The sequence below is a fragment of the Erigeron canadensis genome, chromosome 7 (genome assembly GCF_010389155.1).
Source record: "Erigeron canadensis isolate Cc75 chromosome 7, C_canadensis_v1, whole genome shotgun sequence".
Taxonomy (NCBI): Eukaryota; Viridiplantae; Streptophyta; class Magnoliopsida; order Asterales; family Asteraceae; genus Erigeron; species Erigeron canadensis.
Window position 1 is genome coordinate 30,585,313 of NC_057767.1, and position 20,645 is coordinate 30,605,957.

General features: G+C 34.4%; 1 protein-coding gene and 2 long non-coding RNA genes across 9 annotated transcripts; 2 read left to right on the top strand and 1 right to left on the bottom strand.

Annotated features, from left to right (window-relative positions):
- Positions 1–225: 225 nt before the first annotated feature.
- On the bottom strand, positions 226–915 carry LOC122609275. Its single transcript, XM_043782330.1, has one exon. The coding sequence runs from the start codon at positions 913–915 to the stop codon at positions 226–228; it is 690 nt and encodes a 229-aa protein (XP_043638265.1).
- An 8,174-nt stretch (positions 916–9,089) lies between these two features.
- Positions 9,090–13,000, top strand: LOC122608132. Of its 4 annotated transcripts, none has more exons than XR_006325171.1 (6): positions 9,090–9,748; positions 10,748–10,850; positions 10,947–11,251; positions 11,821–11,891; positions 12,029–12,071; positions 12,570–13,000. It is a non-coding gene; the product is annotated as an uncharacterized LOC122608132 (long non-coding RNA). The 4 variants fall into 4 exon arrangements; XR_006325172.1 differs by having other exon boundaries at positions 11,131–11,251; XR_006325170.1 differs by having other exon boundaries at positions 10,748–11,251.
- Positions 13,001–15,206: 2,206 nt separating this feature from the next.
- Positions 15,207–18,959, top strand: LOC122608137. Of its 4 annotated transcripts, none has more exons than XR_006325177.1 (4): positions 15,207–16,585; positions 16,787–16,853; positions 17,251–17,717; positions 18,928–18,959. It is a non-coding gene; the product is annotated as an uncharacterized LOC122608137 (long non-coding RNA). The 4 variants fall into 4 exon arrangements; XR_006325176.1 differs by lacking the exon at positions 18,928–18,959 and adding an exon at positions 18,393–18,612; XR_006325175.1 differs by lacking the exon at positions 18,928–18,959 and having other exon boundaries at positions 15,211–16,256; positions 16,458–16,585; positions 17,251–17,845.
- The last annotated feature ends 1,686 nt before the right edge of the window (positions 18,960–20,645 follow it).

The window sequence follows — 20,645 nt, forward strand, 5'->3', positions numbered from 1 at the left end:
ACAACTAATTACATATAAATCAAGTAGTCATGTAATAATTAATATTAATACATATATCTGTATTTACTTTTTTTTATAGTTATTCTTGTTATATTACATAACTTCAAAGGGTGGAGTTCTAAGTCAACGGATCTCGAATTTTCCGGGTGTCACATTCTCCCTCGACGAAATTTTAGCTCGTGTCACTAGTGGGTGGGACGGTAGCATATAAAAGGAAAAGACATGTCAAGAAACATATAATAAATCAAACATACCGGTGGCTATGTTAGGGTCCTCGTGAGCCTCACCGGCGCGCAACCCAAATGCTCTCCCGCGAGCAACGTCGTTGTTACCACGGTTGTTGTTGTTAGGAGGGTGAGGGTTGGCGTTGTTGTTGGCACGGGCGTTGTTGTTGGGTCGGTTGTTGTTTTGGTTCCTCAATCTTGGGCAATCTCTCTTAACGTGCCCATCCGCTCCACACTCAAAACATCCCCTTGGCGCTCCTTGATTTCCATCCGGGTTAGGATTCCTACAATCTCTAGTCGTATGACCAATCCTCCTACAATTTCCACACACAATCGTGCACTGGCCATAGTGGTGGGTATTGCACCGAGTGCAATATGGCTTAGTGCCGATATAGCTCTTCTTGGCAGGTGGTGCAACTTGAAGGGTATTGCCGCCTTCAGTTCTCCTTGCTTGTTGATGTCCTTGACTCCTTCCAAAATCATCCTCACATTTCCTCTTGTGCTCCGACCCCTTATGGCCACTAGAGTTTCCTTTACCAATGCTACTCCTCTTAACTAGGTCCGCCAAGTTGTGTACCATACGAACGGAACTCGCAATGGTGGTCGGCTTGGATGAAGTAACCATGCCTTGAATTTGGGGTGGTAGCCCACAAATGTAACGCTCGATACGCTTGTACACCGGATTGACCATAGTTGGACTCATGGAATCTTGTGGTGTACTCGGTCACCTCTAGACCCCTAGTCTTCAAATTCCAAAACTCAACCTCCAAGTTTTGAAGTTCATTCCTTGGGCAGTATTCACCCCTCAACATCTCTTTCAGATCTTCCCAAGAGATAACATATGCTTCATCAATCCCAACACTATGGGAATAAGTGTTCCACCAAGTTAAGGCACCATCTTGCAGTGTGCAAGAGGCATATTTAACTCGACCATCTTGCAGTGTGCACCATCTTGTTTTGGTTGTGTCGGGTTGGTATATTTCCGTTTGTTGGGGGTAGATTAATTTCGTCATGATTATGGATAAAGTCTAGATTATTCAAATTAGTAAGAGTTATGATTTGTTAATGTATTTCAAATTCAAAATGGGAGTACCAATTAGGCAGGGTAAAAATAGTTCATTAAAAAAAAAAGAATAAAGAACTGAAAAACAGGAAAAAAAATAAAAAATAAAAAAGAGAAGAAAAACGAACTTGGACTGTCAGTTGGTATTTCCCTCATTTTTGTCAAATCAATTTAAGTTGGTAAGTTAGTAAGACCAACAATTGATTCTTTGTTAAATCTTTTTGTATATGAGTTGGCACATGTGTTTAAACCAACAAAAGAGTTCTTTAATGTTTATATTTTTCGTGGAAGTTGGCAATGTTTGTTAAAGCCAATATTGGTAAGATATGGTTGCTAGAAGTCGTATGAAGGTGATACACCACAGTGGTGTCTGTTTGTATCGGTCTATTGGGGGAGTAGAGTCGGGAGAACGTCTTTTGGGGTTGGATAGATGGCAACTAGTGAAATGGGTTGTGTTGTATTAGACTATATGTAAAACTTTGTTAATTGTTGTGTTATTTCTTTTTAACACCAATTATATCCCTAAATTTCCGTACACAATTGTTAATGACCCTTGTAAGCCTTCAGAATTGTACATTACAGCCGTTTATTGCCTCTTTTTATAGACGTTATATGGTGTTAGCGCCATGGCGACGTAGGGACGATTCTATTACAAGCCTATGGTTAAAATATATGCATCACGACTTGGCTTTGAGTGATTGAAACAATATTTCAACCCAATAGTTTGTTAGTTGGAGAAAGTTAGTTGAGATGTTCTTCTTTCATTTGATTAAAGTGCTTAGTCGTGTTTTCGAGGCTTGTGGATCATTCAAGTATTGCCAACTATTTCGATTTTTCATTTAAGATTAAAACTGCTTAACTATTCTTATGGTTTTGCTTCTTTTTGATAATTGTCATGTTTTTGTGATCAAGAACCAAGGGAATGAATGTTTTGAAATCTGAATTTGCTTGAGGACAAGCAAAGCTTAAGTATGGGGGGATTTAATATGTCCATTTATATACACATTCTCATATCGTTTCTAAGTCGTTTTAAGCTTAATTATGTGCAAATTACATGTCTATTCGATGCTTTGATGGTATTGTTAGTAATTTTAGGCTTAGAACAGGTACAATGGTTAGAAATGACATTTAGATGGTTAAAAGATGCATTTGGATGGTTTTTGGACGAGTTCGAGTGAAGACGGAAAATCGAGCAAAAGTGTCTATGCGGCGCACAGGGAAGTCATGCGGTGCATAACGGGCAAGAAGTCTGGAAGTTGAAGTTTGTGTGGTGCACAGCTAATTTGTGTGGTGCATAACGAGTGCCCAAAATATGGAAACTCTAGTTTGTGCGGTGCACAGATTCCTTGTGCGGTGCATAAACTAGATCGGCAGATTTTATTTTGAGATTTCACTATGAATAGAAGACCAAAACCCTCCCATTCGATATACATTCACCTCCAGTCTATTTTAGGGTTCTTTGAGGCAATATTCAACAACTTTTACGTCCATCAAGGTCCAAGGGTTATTCGTGAGCTTCAAGGCATTCGATTATCGATTTTCTTAGCTTCTACTTGTTTTCTACACATTGGTACAATATGTTCTCTTATACTTTTACTCTTTGTGCTATGTTTATGATTATGAGTAGCTAAATAATTCGTCATCGACTGAGATGAAGTGATACATTGACTATGGTTGCATATTTTTAATTTAAGTTGATTTTATTAACGTTATGTCGTGATCTTAATGAATAGTTTTCTTGTTCTATATTATTGTGCTTGTTGGTGATTCTTACATGCTTTGTCGATTGTGTCGGAAGTATATAAGTTTGATTTCAATTATTTTGTCTATGAGTAGATGGTGCTAGTTCATGGAGTGATAGTAAACGGCATAGTAATTATAGGAAACGATTTGTTAATTGGAGTTAATAGTTGATGGTGTCACATTAATTTCAAGTAGACATAATTGTTAATACTTAACCAAAACAAATTAATTAATTGGGGTAAATCTTATTAAACGTTGGTGGTGCCAATTTTCTAGAATTGAACTAGTTAGTTAATGGGTTTGAATAGAGTTATAAGCTTGTCGGCCACCAAGTGAGTTTCTTTGTTCGAGTCTAGGTTACCTTGTCAACATATTTGGATTGGATCTTAATTTGAATGAAACCGGAGTTAGTGTATCACGGAGTCGAAAGTGGATGATCTTCTCATACTATTTGATATAAGACAATTTTCTTTCTGATAAATTCTTAGAATTTCTAACTCTTTCAATCAACTAACATTTTAATATAAAATCAAGATGACATGGTGTCTTTAAAAACCAATATCTTTTTAACTACTTAAAACTCGCTAGCTCTTTGTAGTCTCCGTGGAACGAACCTTTACTTGCTTTAATCTATATTGGATACGGACGGGTCCACTGCCCGATTGTGTGTGGTATTCGATTCGGAGTATTTTTAAGGATTTTAATTTAACTAGATTTTCACACATCAATATCCTTTTATTTTAAATGCCTAATAACATTTTCCACGCAAAGGTGATTGTGCGTATTTGTTAGTTTAGACATTTTTACAACAACTGATTACATATAAATCAAGTAGTCATGTAATAATTAATATTAATACATGTATATGTATTTATTTTAATTTTTTTTAGCTATTCTTGTTATACTACATAACGTCAAAGGGTGGAATTCTAAGTCAACGGATCTCGAATTTGTCAGGTGTCACAAAAATGGTTCTCAAAATAAACTTTCTCTCTCTCTCTATATATATATATTAAAACTCAATTGACCATCAATTGACTAATCACACTTTTTGATTCCTCTAAATTAAGTTATTAAACATGTGATTAAATATTATTCAAAATAAATTATAAATTAGAAAATATAGTTCCATAAAAAGACATTAATAATTAGTTATTTTAGTAATGATATAAAAATCTCATTAATTTACATTTTTTTGGTTTCAATCACTAATATTTAATTTAAATACAATTAACACTTTTTAGTTTTTAATAATTGCTAATAAGAGGAATCGAAATATAAGGTTGTCATATATTTAAGCTCAGGTATATATCACATCTTAATATTTTAATACATAAATTACATGAGAGCCCAATCATTTATTCATTATACAATAAGTATTAAAAATTAGTATGTGTGGGGTTATATACCTAAACATAGGTATATGATTATTACACATTCACTTTTCATTATTAATAATTATACAACTAAAAAGCAATTTCATCTACAAATAACTGTTACAAAAGATGAAATAAAATATATATTGTTTCATGAATTACATTATCTTATTTGATTTTATTTACATTTTTTATATTTAACAGTTTGTATTTTTATATATTTTTAAATTTTAACTTTATAAGGGTTTTTCTTTGCATTAAATTAACAATTTATTTTATTTATAATTTTCATTAGCTTACTGCATATTGGGTCGTTCAAAGGAATTGTGAAATCCGGTGCATTTCAGAGTGATAGAAACTTCTTAATATATATAATTGTTCAGCTATGGTTTTTAATTGGTTATAATATTTCATCAACGTTAAGATAAGAAGTGTTGAAAAGGTGAATGTAAAATAATACTCCGTACATGTTATAGTATACATTAACGTAATATTTCACTAAACAACTCTCAATTAAAAATGAGTATGTTATGTAAGTTATATAAATACTAGAGATACATAATTGAAATTCAAATTTAAATTAAAGAATTTGATTAAATATTACTTGGTTTTAAATATTTTTGCTATTGTTGTCTACTTGAGTTATTAAAGTTCATGCTCCACGTAGATGCGGATGTCATCCAAAATCTCTATCTCTATCTCTATCTATATCTATATATATATTAAAAGAGTAGGAATCCTAGCCTTTTCAAGCCTTTTTCAAATCTAAAGTTATGCTAAAAAATTGCCAACTAGAATTTATCCTATGTGTCATCTCCAAACTTTTTTATATATATTTATTTAAATTTAAATAGATTTGAATTAATTAGGTAAACATTATATCAAATTAAACATTATAATTACAATTATTTATTTGAGACATTAATTCCATCCGTTTTTAAAAAAAATTATATTCAATATATTTTCTTAACAAATCTAAGTTTTGATATGATGTTCAAGCATATTTAACATTAATATTATGCTAACTAAACCAAATTTTAATTATCAATATCACATTAAAACCTTTGATAATTCAATTAAATAACCGCACACCGTGCGGGTAAAAAACCTGGCTATCAGAAAGTGCTCACGTGGCACTCTCTGAGCCCGCCACATTAGTTTTTTCTTACGTATCGTCACCAGAACGATCTGAGTGACAAGTCAGCAGCCACATAGGCAGCTTATATGCTGATGTGGAGCGTCAACTTAAGCATATATAGAACACTAAATAATCTTTAATTAAAAAAACACCCAAAGTGGATCGAACCCGCAACCTCCGAATTCTCATGTAAACACGTTTACCAGCTCAATTACCATTGGTTTTGTTTATTGATTGGAAAGCCACATATGATAAGCACTTAATTCTCTTATGCCCACAATTCTATATATCTGTATACATACGCATCTCCATACAATTTTTTTTTTTGAAAAGTAAAATTTCTATTATCACATACCTCGGTAAATCACCGGCGGTAAATATTTACATGAATTTACATAAAAGTAAATTTAGACCAATCATCCCAAGAGATGCTCAACTGTTTCGTCCCCCTCCTCACAAAGCACACAAGTCAGATTACCCACGTTACAATTACGAGCTTGTAGCGCAGCCATGGTAGGGATCCGATCTAAAGCAGCCCTCCACATAAATACATTGCACTTCTTAGGTATCCAGTTGCACCATTTGAACATCTTTATGTTACTGCCATCTAGGCCTCCCGAAATGAAATCCTTCACATTTCTAACCGACATAACATTATCTTTACCCCCCATCCACACCCATTTATCCTGCCTATTGCTAATAACGATCCCAGCCAGATTTCTCTTTAGATTGTCAAATTCCATATGCTCCTCCACACTAGTCAGTCGTCTCGACCACTGCCACATTCCATCAAAACCACCCTCCTCATTATTATACCGCTCAGCCACCATAACTTTTTTATCCTTTTCAAGTTTGAAAAGGAGTGGGCATAAAACCTTAAGAGGGTCGCTACATACCCAGTTATCAAGCCAGAACTTGATATCCCTACCATTTCTGACTTCGCCTTTCAACATACTATTATAACCGATCCCTTTGACTTTTAGAGCTTCCACACACTTCACAATATTATTCCACGTCCCTGGTACATATTTATTGACTGGAATATGATTCCAGCCCCTTTTGGTCTCGTGAATGGCACGGATAACCCACCTCCAAAGGCTGAATGGCTCAGTTTTGTAACGCCAAACCCATTTAGAGAGCAGAGCAACATTAGACTCCCTCAACTTGCATAAGCCCAATCCACCCAAACTCTTGGGAGAGGCGACAATGTCCCATGAGACCCAATGAATCTTCCTTCCCGACTCCGTGCTTCCCCATAGAAACCTCCTCATAATGGTCTCCAACTTATCTATAACCACACCTAGTGCTTTAAATATCGAAAAGGAATATGTTGGGAGACTTTCCAAGACCGATTTGAGAAGAGTAATCCTTCCAGCCATGGACAAACTAGAAGCTCTCCATTTAGACAGCCTAGTTTCAAAGATATCAACCATAAAATTCCAGTTGGCCACCCTATTCATATTAGCTCCAATCCAGATTCCAAGATGTTTAACCGGAAGATTTCCGGCCAGCCGCACAGTTAACTTCTCTTGCCATGTCCATCACTTCCGTATTGCTGACCCCAATTCCAAACAAGTTGGATTTTCCTAGATGAATTTTAAGTCCCGAAATAATATCGAACACTCTTAACACATTCTCTATATGTTTGATGTTTTCCAGAGACCATTCTCCCAGGACGATACAGTCATCAGCATACAATAGATGTGAGATCACCAAATCGTCTTTACCCATCTGAACTCCGTTCACAGTACCGTGATCAATCGCCTTCTTTATCATGTATGACAGCGCCTCCATAGCAATAATAAAAAGAAAGGGGGCAATGGGATCGCCTTGTCTCATACCCTTTTGACATTGGAACTCAAACGTAGGGGACACGTTAAGAAGGATTGAGGATCTCGTAAATGACAAAATACCAAAAATCCAGTTACACCATTTGGGTGGAAAGCCCATCATCTCCATAACCGAGATCAAAAATCGCCAATTCACATTATCGTACGCCTTTGCAAAGTCAATTTTTAGTCCAAAGATCTTCCTGTTTTTCCTTTTGGCCCATCCAAAGATCTCATTGAGAATAAGAGGCCCGTCAATAATATGCCTATCCCCAAGGAAAGCAGTTTGTTCTTTTGAAATAACCGACCCTACAACCTTCTTTAGTCTATTGGCTAAGACTTTCGAGATCACTTTATTAATGATCCCAATTAGATTAATTGGTCGATAGTCATTTAAACAATTCGGATACTTTAACTTGGGGATGAGGGTAATAAAAGAGGAGCCACATCCTCTAGTAATTCTACCCGACCAATAAAACTCACTGAACAAATCTCTGAACTCCCCTTCAAACAGATTCCAAAATCTTTTCACAAATTTGAAGTTGAATCCATCAGGCCCGGGCGCCTTGTCATCCCCACACTAAAAAACAGCCGTCTTGATTTCCTCATTAGTAAAAATAGAAACCAGTCCCTGCGCCTCATTATTGCTTAATTTCGGCCCAACCCATTCAGTAAATTTGGGCCGATTGGCCCAGTCTTCACTAAATTTATCACGAAAGAAGCCCATAATGTGTTTCTTGATAACTTTTGGTTTCTCCACCCAAACCCCATCAATGAGAAGACCAGGAATGTTATTGCTTGACTTTCTTTTATTAATGAATCCATGAAAAAATTTTGAGTTCTCATCACCATCTATTGCCCATTTGATCCGTGATCTTTGTTTTAAATCCTTAGCCTTTGATTCTTCCATCTCCAAGATACGTCTAACACATTCTGTTCTAATCCAGCTTTCCTCTTCATTCAACTCCCTTTCTTCCAAAATCGAGTCGATCTCAGCAAGCTCTTCTCTACACTGTTCCTTTTCTTCACCTTCTCTGTTACAGCAGTCTTCCTTCCATTTTTTAAGTTGTTGTCTAACATGTTTCATCTTCATCATTAGCCTTAAGTCTGCTGGCCCGCTAACCACAGCCTCCCTCCAAGCACTGTTCACGACCTCCTCAAAACCATCTTTATCCAGCCAGGAGTTGAACACTCTAAAGGGCTTAGGACCAAAATTCGACTCCTTAAAGGACAGGAGTAACGGATTGTGATCAGACAGAAGTCTTGAGAGGGCTCTCAAACAAGCTAGCGGCCATCTGTCGATAATTTCATTCCCCACCAAAAATCTATCAATTTTGCTAAGTTTCCTTTTCCCATTTCCTCTTTCATAAATGTGAAATTATTCCCTCTCATCTCATATTCATGTAAATCCGCCTCGTACAAAAAATCATTAAACGCCCTTGCACATTGAGGATTAAAGGTAGAACCCTTTCTATCCTCCGGGATTCTCACCGCGTTGAAGTCCCCCATCAAAATCCATAAACCCCCATCATTGGTTTTTAAATCAGCCAATCTATTCCACAATCTTTTTTTGTCCCTCAATTTTTGGGGGGCATAAACATTGACCACCGTAACAATATCACTATAACCTTTAAACTTTCCTTTAATAGCCAAAAAATTAGTTTCCTTAATACACCCTGTTCTAGAGAATGAACCAGGGTCCCATACACAAAGTAATCCCCCCGACCTACCCACAGAGTCGACATTCTCCCAACCCATATTGCAATTTCCCCAATATCTTCTAACCAACCCATCAGTCAAAGATGAGCTCTGAGTTTCTTGAAGAGCCAAAAAAGAAACCCCCTCCTTTCTTGAAATTTGGATGTACCACCACTTTGCCCACGTGTGATCCAATTTGGGATACAACCTCGGTTAAAGCTAAATGTAATGGAACTCCCACCACCGAGACCCAAGCGATTCTTTCGAAAGGAAGAACTTGTCCAACCCAAGCTTCCACTTTACTGAACCATTTTCTCCATTTCGATTCCGAGTAAATAAAATCCATGGCTCTGTCTTCGTCGTCTTCGAAAGAAAGCAATAAGCAGAGCCCCCCTAAATATTTAATTTTGACATCCTCCATCCCCACCCCAGCAAGCAGGTTCTTGACAGAGCACAGTATGGAGTAATCGCAACATCGCACCACCATTGACCTTGCATGGAAATTAACAAGAGCCGTTTCCTTAGGGTTTACCAGGCTTCCCTTGCGGTGTCACATACCGGCCTCTTGTTCTTAAGGGCCTTTCAGGGAATAAGATGCATCTAATCAATATATCGATCATCCGCATTCAAACTACTGTCTATTTCCGCTGTCAATCGCATTCGAGCCTTTCTTCCAGGTATGTTTTATCGACCTTATTTTTGTTTTTTTAAATGATTTTGTATATTAGTTGAATCTTTATTTGTATGTTTCCATCTATATTTGATTCATATCGGTGATTGTTTTGGAAATATAAATCATTAATTTTATATGAAGAGAATCACGTAACATATAGACAGTCATATTTTTATGGGGTTGTAAAATTAATGTAGTGATTTTGTGTAATTTTTTTTTTTTTTTTTGCATATCAGTATGCTTTTTTTAATTGTAAAAAAACAAATTTTAGTGTAACCAATTAGTAATTGATGGGTTTTTTTAGTTGTTTCATAAAAATCATTGTTTCTTTATGGAAAACATATTATGAACGCAATATATATTACTCAATAAGGCTAATTGGTTGTTGATATGGATGGTGATTGTTTCAATTATATTTTTTGCTTTGACAATGCACATGTCCTGTTGATCATGTAGAATGTAATTTTCAATAAACTTTTTTTTATAGTTTCGTTTGTCTCTAGATGCACACTCACGATATGCTATAAGATAATTGTTTGTACTGACCTTCCATTTATCAAGGCATGCATTTTTTAGGAATTCTGTTGCGCTCACTCACTGGTGAGATTGTTGCCCGAATATGAATGTTGGGTGTGTACATAGGATCCGAAAGAGTATTATTGTATCGTAGTTAATTCTAGATACAACCCCATTAAAAACTGAATTGTTTAGTTTTTAATTTATTGACCACCTATTTGAGAAGGACCGTGCATATGGTGTAATCTAATTTCTATATGTTGAATGTTCTATATGCATTCTTTTGGTGTGTTAAGTGTAATAAGTTTTTAAAGAGGAGGATTCTTACCAAGGGAAGAAGTCTCCCATTATATGTCAAAATCAGTTAGAAATATCATTTTACATACCTGTTTGTTTTATCTTCTTATTTCTTAATGTGCCAATTTTTCTATACTGCTTGCATGTTTGACGTTGGCTTTGTTATATATGTTTCTCTAATTTTTCACAGCATGAGATGCTAAAAAAGGTTATTAGGCTTTTCAAGGGGGATTGGCGACAAAAAATGTGACGTTGGTGCTACTTCTTTAATGAACGATGTAGCGTCCACACTGGTAGGCTGTCTTTATTCTTAACTTAATATTCTGACAATAGGTCTGCTTTGGTTGCTTTTCACAATAGTTTGTTTGTGTTAACTTAATGTTTGATAGTAGCTTTTGGTGGCTAAAGGTCGGGGATTTCGTTGTTACTTTTTGTCTCGGTGTCTGATGCATCTCCCTCTAATCTGGTCATATATATTCAAGTTTTTTTTTTATGTCAAATAGTGTTGGCAATCTTGGTGTCTGATGCATTTCCTTCTAATTTGTTCACGCATCTCCATTTCATGGACTATAGTGGAGCTGCTGCAGTCATGGTAAGGTTTGCATTAACATTCCTTCAAATACATGTCCAGCCTCAAAGGAAGCCTGTCATGAACTTGAAGAAAATCACTAACATTGCTTATGCTAACCATCAGGTACAATTTAGAAAGTAAACATAATTATATTTAGTATATAGTGTCTTTTTAGCATATACGAAGTCCTGTATTGTTATTCTTATATTCTTAGTTGTTGGTTCACACAAATGCACATTAATGGTTAGATATAGTCATTAGATATCGCAACATGCACATTGAGTTGTCTTTTGTTGTGTTTATCTAAAACGGGTCAAAGAGGTATTGTTCAGATATTTAAACTGAGTGGTTTGAAATTTATCGAAAAGTTATTATTAATGCTTACAGATTTCTATTAATTTTTCTCTAATGATTTATCATCATACTAATAGTTTTTTTTATACCCGGCCCATTCGATTTTATATTAAAGATTGATCGGTTTCCTCCCAAATCCATGTTGACCCATTACCCAACCCACCCGACATGCTTACTATATACTTACCCAAACCCATAATAGGTAAAATCATTGCTTATTGTGTTTTTGTTATTGTTTTAGCATTTCTCAATTGATTTAGATAAACTTTGATGGGAATAAACTATTCTGTATTTCTTAGTAGAATTCTGATTGTTTACTATGGATTTTGTTATTGTAGATGAGCCTGGTAAACAGGTTAGAAGTGCGGCTCACATGAAAAACCAAAGTAGGTTTCATGTTGCCTTTAAGGTATCTCATATATTTTTAGCACTAATAATAGAAGAATCATACTGGCATTGATGAATGTTCTATTTAGAATTTCATGGTGAAATAACTCTAATTTTCTTTCTTCAAATCATAATTCCTCCCATCATAAAAAAATGCAGGCCAATATCTTTAGCCTTTCTATAGGATTTGGAGCCTAATACGGTAAAGCTTTTTTTTTTATAGTCATGCTACTTGTATGATTGAAAAGTCATGTTCAAGCTTTTATACTATAATGCCTAGGTCATTATCTCTGTTTTAGTTGCTGCAAACTCAACTAACCAATATTTTACTATAAGTTCGGTAACTGATTTTTTATACTTTATAATAATAAAAATAACCTGAAACAAAACAGCTTTGAAAGGTGTATTTTTGCACATTTGTTCATAGGTTTTGAGGGTTAAATAGCTACTAACAATCCCATAAGTAGAGAAAGTCTTCAAGTTGAAACAAAACAACCTCAAAAGATGTGTGTTTTCTGCTATATAATGGACAAATGGTTAAATTTGGCATGTTTCAGTAGAAAAGATTATTATTGTTGTTGGCATTTGTATTGACCATGGTCTTTCTTGATGTCAAGGGTTTAATAACCACTAAAAAGCTCATAGTTAAACTGAATTTCAATCATATTTACTCACATACATGATAACGACTATTTTTCAGACGGTTGTTTTGATGCGATTCAATGATGCACAAAAGCTTAGTTTTCAATATATTGAGAATGTTGAGGCAATTTCAAGAGAAATCAAGGCATGCATATGCATTATGTAAGTTGATTGCTGATGCAAGACAAGACTTCTGAGATAAAATGTCAAATACTCCTCGGATTGTAAATAAATTACAGGTAGTTGGAACTTTCATGTGGAAAAGTAATTTGTCAAATATCTAAATGTGTTACAAAATGATAATACAAGTCTTTAATTGGCTAGAATACAAGTTTTTGTGTTGGAGTTATAAGGGTAAGGTTTGGAGTAGTACCAACTATGGGGACCTTTTTAAATTACCTGTGTTTGGAGTAGTACCAACAAGTGTTACGAAATGAGAACACAAGTTTAAATTACTGCAGGTATTCAAGAATGCTTTCACTTTCTATCTACAATTGGATTTTTTTTAGCCTCGATTTTGATCTTATGTTTTGACATCTAATTTTTTGTTCGTGTCAATGCTTTTGGAAGAATCGTTTTATTTAATTGGATTAAATATGTTTGTTTCTGTTGCAATGCATTTTCTATGAATCACTTAGATTACTAAACAGCTCGGTGCAACGCACGGGTTTCATCTAGTATAGGTTTAAAGTTACATATAGGACATGTTTGATACAAGCTTTTTTTATTAGTTTTTCAAAAACCTTAAATTTTAATTTGAAAAAAAAAACTCATAAACTATTAAATGTTCTCTTTCATTAGCTTTAGCTAATGAAATGGTGAGAAAATGAAATAATTATTTTATTGATCTCGAATATAAAATGAATACAAACAATATATTTATAAACTTAGGTTAATTACTAACTATGAACTAAATACAAGAATGGCCCCTAACATATGCATATAACTCTACACCCCCCTCAAGCTGGAGGATGGTAATGTGACATCTTCGGCTTGGATAAATAACCGGAGAAACTGACGCAATAGTAAAATCTTCTTTGTAAGTTCTTCGGCCAGTTTATTTCGTCTGAATAATCTCTCCATGCTTGATGTCTTATGTAAATAAATCCAAAAGCCTCTAGAAAATGATGACCAAAAACAAAGTCATTGAAAAAGAAGAAAGGCAAACCGTCGAGGTTAACGAGAAATGGTGATTGATAGATATAATGGACATAATTGATGAAACGAATTGCGGCAGCAAAACAAAAAAAATTGAAGAAACATAAATATTGATCGATGAATAATAATGAGAATTAATTGATGAATGAATTCGATCTAGAAGAGTCGAAATAATCAAATGAGCACCGATTAACAACAAAAATATTAATTAAATTGAATAAATTTTGAATGAAAACCAAACCATAATAATGAAAGTGAATTAAAGCCACTATCGGATGAGCACCGACCCACTAACAAGATTTCAATCATCAAAAGGTAATGAATGGAATTAGCCAATTCAAGTTGAACGAATTGAATTAAAAAACGAACGGATACGAATTGCATGAATCGAACATAAATGATCCAACAACGTGAATCAAAATATGAAAATGAAGCAATTGAAAAACCGTCACGGATTTAATCAAGAAAGGATCAAAACCGTCACGGATTGAAAATATAGAAGTGAAAGAAGTGGAGATCAACGGTGGCTCCGATACCAGGAGAAAGTGAAAGAATTATTTCATTGATCTCGAATATAAAATGAATACGAACAATATATTTATAGACCTAAGTTAATTACTAACTATGAACTAATTACAAGAGTGGTTCTTAATCTATACACTATATAAATGAATACTTGGGTTTTTCTAACTTTGTTTTACGTGGCATGCTTAAGGAAGGGTTAATACAACTACAGACCCTACGTGTCCTATTTATGTCAAATTCTCTCAAACAGTTGAGTTAAGATGACGGTTATAATCATGTAGGCCACTCGATATGCCGCTTCCCTCCTCCTTCCAAGTTTGAATATTGAATTTGAATATCTATAACCGTATGGCAGTTGTAGGGCTATTTATTTTGCTTCCGCTTATTTTGAAAATTTAAATGAATTAACCGTCTGGGAGGAAGATATGCACCTTGATATGTATAAACACCAATCGATCATCTCACCTTTTTAACAAAGTTCTAACACAGAAACTGTGTTATGGCTTCCAAAAAGCATGTAATGTTTTCTGATCCCCATTTTTTCTTGATCAAACTCAATCCGGTGAGTTTCATTATCATTATGTTGATTAGATATATATATGTTGATTTGATTTGATGGATGTATATATGTTATCTAACATCTTCTTATGTACTATTTGATTGATTATGATTTTTGATATTAATAATATTATATATATATATCTTTTACCAGATTTTATTTTAACTTTTGAGCGAATTTGTTGATGGATTTCAAGAATCGTAGAAGATATTATGTCTTATGTCCGTATGGTGTATACATTTATTTTTACTGATTATGCAGAAACACATGTTATGCCCTCTAACTGTTTGATAAAATGCCTCAGAGAAACTAAATTGGTCACTTTTTAATCCTTATACATTGTTTTCACTAATTATGCAAAAAGACATTTTATGCAGTCCAAATGTTTGATAAAATGCCTCAGAAATACTAAATTAGTCACTTTTTTTCTTATTCTTTTGGATTTAATAATATTTACTTAAAATAAATGGGTTTTTTTAATATATATTTTACACGTTAGAAACAAAGTTAAGACAAGAAGTATTAGGTGAAGTCATCGGAGAGGAATCACCCAACTACTCTCCAAATCTCCACAAATTGAGTGTGTGCAGTATTGTTACTAATTTGCATCGTTATTGTTTTCTGAAAGCAAGTAGTACATTGTTATTACGCACAAAGTATGTAATAAGTATAGGCAGTATAATAGCAACCGAACATGAAGTTTGAGCCTTGCTCAGTCATTTTTAAAACTCTTGACCTGCCTATATAAAGTTTTGTAACTACTTAATTTTAATAACATGGCACCTATTTGCTCCCTTATAAGCTATTTATTTTGTTAGCATCATCACCCAACTATTGTCTTATCTTTGTTATTACTGCTTTACTTGCAGACGCCTAAAGCTTCCTTCTAAATTACCCTCTATTGTGTGCATGTGAGAGTTGTCTTTATTCACTAGATATTGTATAGATGCATATTCTCTTTTTCCAACAGAAAGGGGGTGGAAAGACTATGATGGTGGTTACCAAATAACTTTACTACTTGGTGGTATGTACATGGGCTGCCCATGTGATGTAGGAAAACAGGTTTTTGAAGCCAAAGCTCTCCATGTGGAATTCTGTTGGCTCGAATCACCCACAAAAAAGCAGACATTGGTTCGCACCTATGATGTAGATGGCCATGCCGTCTCATCCACTTACTTTTTTAAATGGGCCAGGTAGAAGCAAAACTCTTTTTGAGCAAAATTATAGAATAGATTATTGTTAGATTTACGAGGGTTATACAACTCCAGTATCTCTTATTGATTGAAATGGACGCTTTCTTTTTTACACCCCAGCCACCGTAGTAATATTGTTAGATCTGGTCGCAAGCTGCCACTTTTGTTCACGATTTTTGAAGTCTATCAAATGACCAACTACAAGTAAGTTCATTTCACTCCACATACAATCTATATCGCAGTTGAGGACACTCTGCCACCACCTCCACCTGTTCCAGAAGATGTGCTCCCTGAACAAGCTCCGGAGCCAGTTAAGAACAACGTTTTTCTTTATTTTTCGCATTAATTTTGGTTGTCAAGCTGATTGTAATTGTCAGGAAATCATGAATGTTAATATTTCTGTTGTGATCGATAGTTTTAATTGAGTCATATTCTTTATTCAGATTCTACGAGGAACCATCCATGAGCTCATTTGTTTTTTTTTTAATATTTATTTTCTTTTTCATTATAGTGAAGCAATCATTAATCCTTCTCCTTATTTTCAATGCTTTTTGGGAGTGAGCTATATGAGACTACATTGGCAAGGTCGCTATGGGAAGGGAGCAATCTGATGCTAAAAAGTTGCAATAAAAGATGAGGGTATGTGTTTCTGTTATTCATTAGAAATACTCAATGCATTCTTAACTTATCTGGTCACACCTTTTTCAAGAAATTGGTGATTGATTTTCTTTGGAAGCTCAATGTGGCTGATATTGAAGCCACGCTTTCTCAGAGTTTTGTATACTTATTCTGTACTTTTGAAGCTTAATGGTACTTAAGCTAATGTGTATCTCTTGTCAGGTACTAAAGATAATGATGTGAAAAAAGGAAGAGCTTCATGGAAGAGCAAAGGGCTTGAGGACTCTTGGTAGGATCTTTTTAGGTGTTTTCTTGTGTAGTACCTAGGGTTTTTGGAAATATTGTTAGGCTTAAGTTTAATGATTACGTTGAAATTCAAACTCATATGCGAGTTTGCCAAAGTTCGAAACTCTGGACCTAAACCTGACCTCATTATACTATATCAGCTGCCTACATGGCTAACCTACAATTTGGTTAATGGTTACCTGGCCAAAATGCCAAAAAGTTCTAAATGTGTTTGAGCTTTAACAACCATTAATATTTTTCAACTCACTTCATCTAAAACAAACATTAATATGCACCAGCTCTGTCCAGTTCTATTTCAATTCACATTTCATTTTTTTAATTTGGTAATTTGCATGAACTGCTCAAACCTATACTTTGTTGTTTATACACAGTATTTGTAGATGGATCCAATCAAAAACGATGGCATTGGAGTAGCCGAGGAAGCTCAGTCACCACCTCCACCTGTTCCTGGACAAGCGTTGGCCAGTTAGGGTCACATGTGGCAATTTTGGCTATCTATATTCTTAATAAACGAGTGTTTTTAAAAGACGTTTCAAGGATGACAAACAACTTTGAATTGGTGTCCAAACAATACAATCCTGCCTTAATAATTTCTTTAATTAAGGTGTTGTTTGGATTTGGTGCTTCTAGGATGGCAAACAACCTTGATCAATGCGAACACTAAAGCGGCTAAGGAACCCTTGAGTTTGGTGCCGCTTAGTGGTGATCCAATGGATATTATGTTTGCTACATGTGATCCAAAGGTTGGTGGAATCTTGTGGGGTAGTTAGTTATCCTGGTGAAACTGGCTCCATTACACTTGCTGAAATAATCTTTGGTGATCATAAACTCATAAGCTAGGTAAAAGGTAAATTTCTGGTCACATGTCTCTGAAATACATATATATTTACATCTAGATATAGTAGTGATATACATGTACAGATTATACGACAGGTCAATTTTGAGGTAACAATTTTTTATCCATTTATAGGTAAACATGTCAACTTGGGTTAGTTATAGTTTTACTTCTGTCGTATAATTTTAGTTTTCATTTTTGGTCCGCTAGCTTTGAAATCTTTCGTGTTTGATTTCTTTACTGTATTACTTTAGTCCTAAAATCAAGTTGATCAGATGTGATACCAAGTGTAGTGATATTGTTAGCTTTAGTGGCAAGTTGCAACTCGTGTTCATGATTCCAAAGTCTATTTATGACCAACTACTAGGGAGAGTTGGTCAATTTAATAAATGAGAGTTATTAGAGATTGTTACTCTGGTTGTTCGTACACCAACCTCATTTGGCAATTTTATTGTTGATTGTCAATTCCGGATTTAAAGTTGTCAATTGATACAGTTAATCAACTATTGAAGCAATCCAGAATTTTATGGTTGTAGTAGCCTAAACAGTTGTAGTACCAACCTCTGATGGTTACCATCAGGTTACAAGGAGCTTTATATAGGTTAAATGTACCCCATATGTAGCCATGTAGGAATTGAGTGCTTCTCTCAAAAGGCGACGATAATATTTATATTGTTATTGTAACAGGTGCTTGTGGATTTTTATATATTTTACGTCATTGGAGCCAATAAACTGCCATGTTGACTCAAAAGTCTCGGTTAATATGGGTGAGGATATTGTAATTGGGTTTGAAGGTATCAATGTTAGCCCTTTGGTCTGTGAAAAGCTCAAACTTTTTGGTAGTTTAATTTACCCTTCTAATTTCTAATTGTAAATTGAATTGTGACTTAAACTTGAGTTCATTGATTTATTTACTGAAGACGATGATAATAAATTTAAATCATCTAACAATAATAATATAGTTATTTGTCCAACTTGATAATATACATCGACACGTCATTGGGTTAAAGTTAAAAATATAACGTAAGGTTGTACGCGCATCGCGCGGGTCTAAGCACTAGTATATACATATAACTCTACGAATGGAACTAAAAGCCCTCAAAACTAACACTACATCACCTAGCGTTTAAACGGGCCGAAGCTTTTCAACGTGTAAACTTACTTTTTAATATCCTTTCATTAACTAGCGTTCATATTGTATATATTCATATACAACTTTTAGGTGTGATTTGATGAAAGATAAAAACAACTACTTTGAAGAGAACGGACTAAATCCACCGACCCACTATGTTATTTACTTTCTTTGTAGATAATAGTAGTATAAAGTGTTAGGCCCTGTTTGTTTTTCATGAGAAGTTGTCATGTGAATCTAAATATCACTTTTGAATGTTAAGAGATGGTTCAAATATCTGAAATCTAAATGATTATGGTTGTTTGTTTTTTATAATATATGATGCTAAATTATCACGTTTGTTCTAAAAATAAACTTGACTTGATAAAACATAAAAAACAAAGTACAAGGTTTTGAGTACTTCCATTTATGAATTGAAACAAGAGTTAAAGAAATGTTTCTCGATTTTAGGAATTGAAACAAGAGTTAAAGAAATGTTTCGCGATTTTCTCATTTATGAATTGAAGCTGTCTCGGATTAAATGTCCATCTGGTTAGACTTTATTTTGCTTGAAATGGTAAAACAAATAGTTAAATCCTGCTAAAATATCAAACAATCCAGTGACGTATACAAGTTTATAAACCATAAAAGCTAATCGAGTAATTTCAACTACTCGTAAGAAGTACTCAAAACTTTGTTTAAAGGTAAACATTTTAGGACTTGAAACAAGAGTTAAAGAAATGTTTCACAATTGGATCACATATATAAACTAAAAAGTGTTTATTTATCGGGTCTTGACAAAATCAGGTACGATTTCTCATTTTCTTATAATTTATTTATTTTGTTTATTTATCAAAATGATGATACTGACTTGAGCATCGGAGTGGCGTTAGCCAAATGGCTAACGTCAGTTACTAAGATTTTACTTTGTAGATCTCAAAGGATGTTCAACATCATACATAGCAACGTGGAACAAGGTCTTCACCTTTTGGCTTTCACGCCAACTTTTGGTTGAGGGTCTTCACCCTTTTTTAAAATCGCCCGTGTCGCACGTTAATTAATTTCACAGCTGAAGGGTTAAATTCCAAGATTGTTGAAATTAATTCTATTGGTTCTCGATGTTACCATCGATCTCCCGAATTGGCTAACCACGCCATCCTTTACACAAACACATATGAAAAGGCTAACCACGCCTCTCAAGCAAGTTCAAGATATTGAGACACCCTCTATATCTTGAACACCAATGTCCCTACGAAAATACTAAAATTAAGAATCCCCTTCTTAATTTTAATCCCCTCCAAAAAATCATATCAGTCCCATATGTACATTATATTGTTACAGGAATGTTTTGGTAAAAAATTATCCAAGATAATCTACGTTGAAGACTTAAATCAATTATGTAACCAAACTTTCGTTCGTGAGGTTAACGGCTTGTGAAATTCGTTTAGATTCAAAGATGCGTAAAATCAAATATGTTAATCAAAGATTATGTCGACTTAAATAAAAGAAGGGTGTTAAACATATTCGCAAACTATGATTAAGGAACAAAATACAATGAAGATTATATCGTAAGAAACAAGATTAAAGCAATAATTAAACAAATATTGCTATAAATTAAAGAGTAAGAAACAAGAACACCGATATTTGTTGACGAGGAAAAGCCCTTAATCCTTTAAGGATTGCCGGCATAAAAACCCCGGGAGGAAACAATCATCCCTGCCTTTGTTCTCTTATTAATTATGTTTAAAATGATTACAATGATGAAGCAGGTTGATCGATCTTTCTAAGTGTGAAAGTAAATGTAACGAGAGTTGTGTGTGTTTACAAGT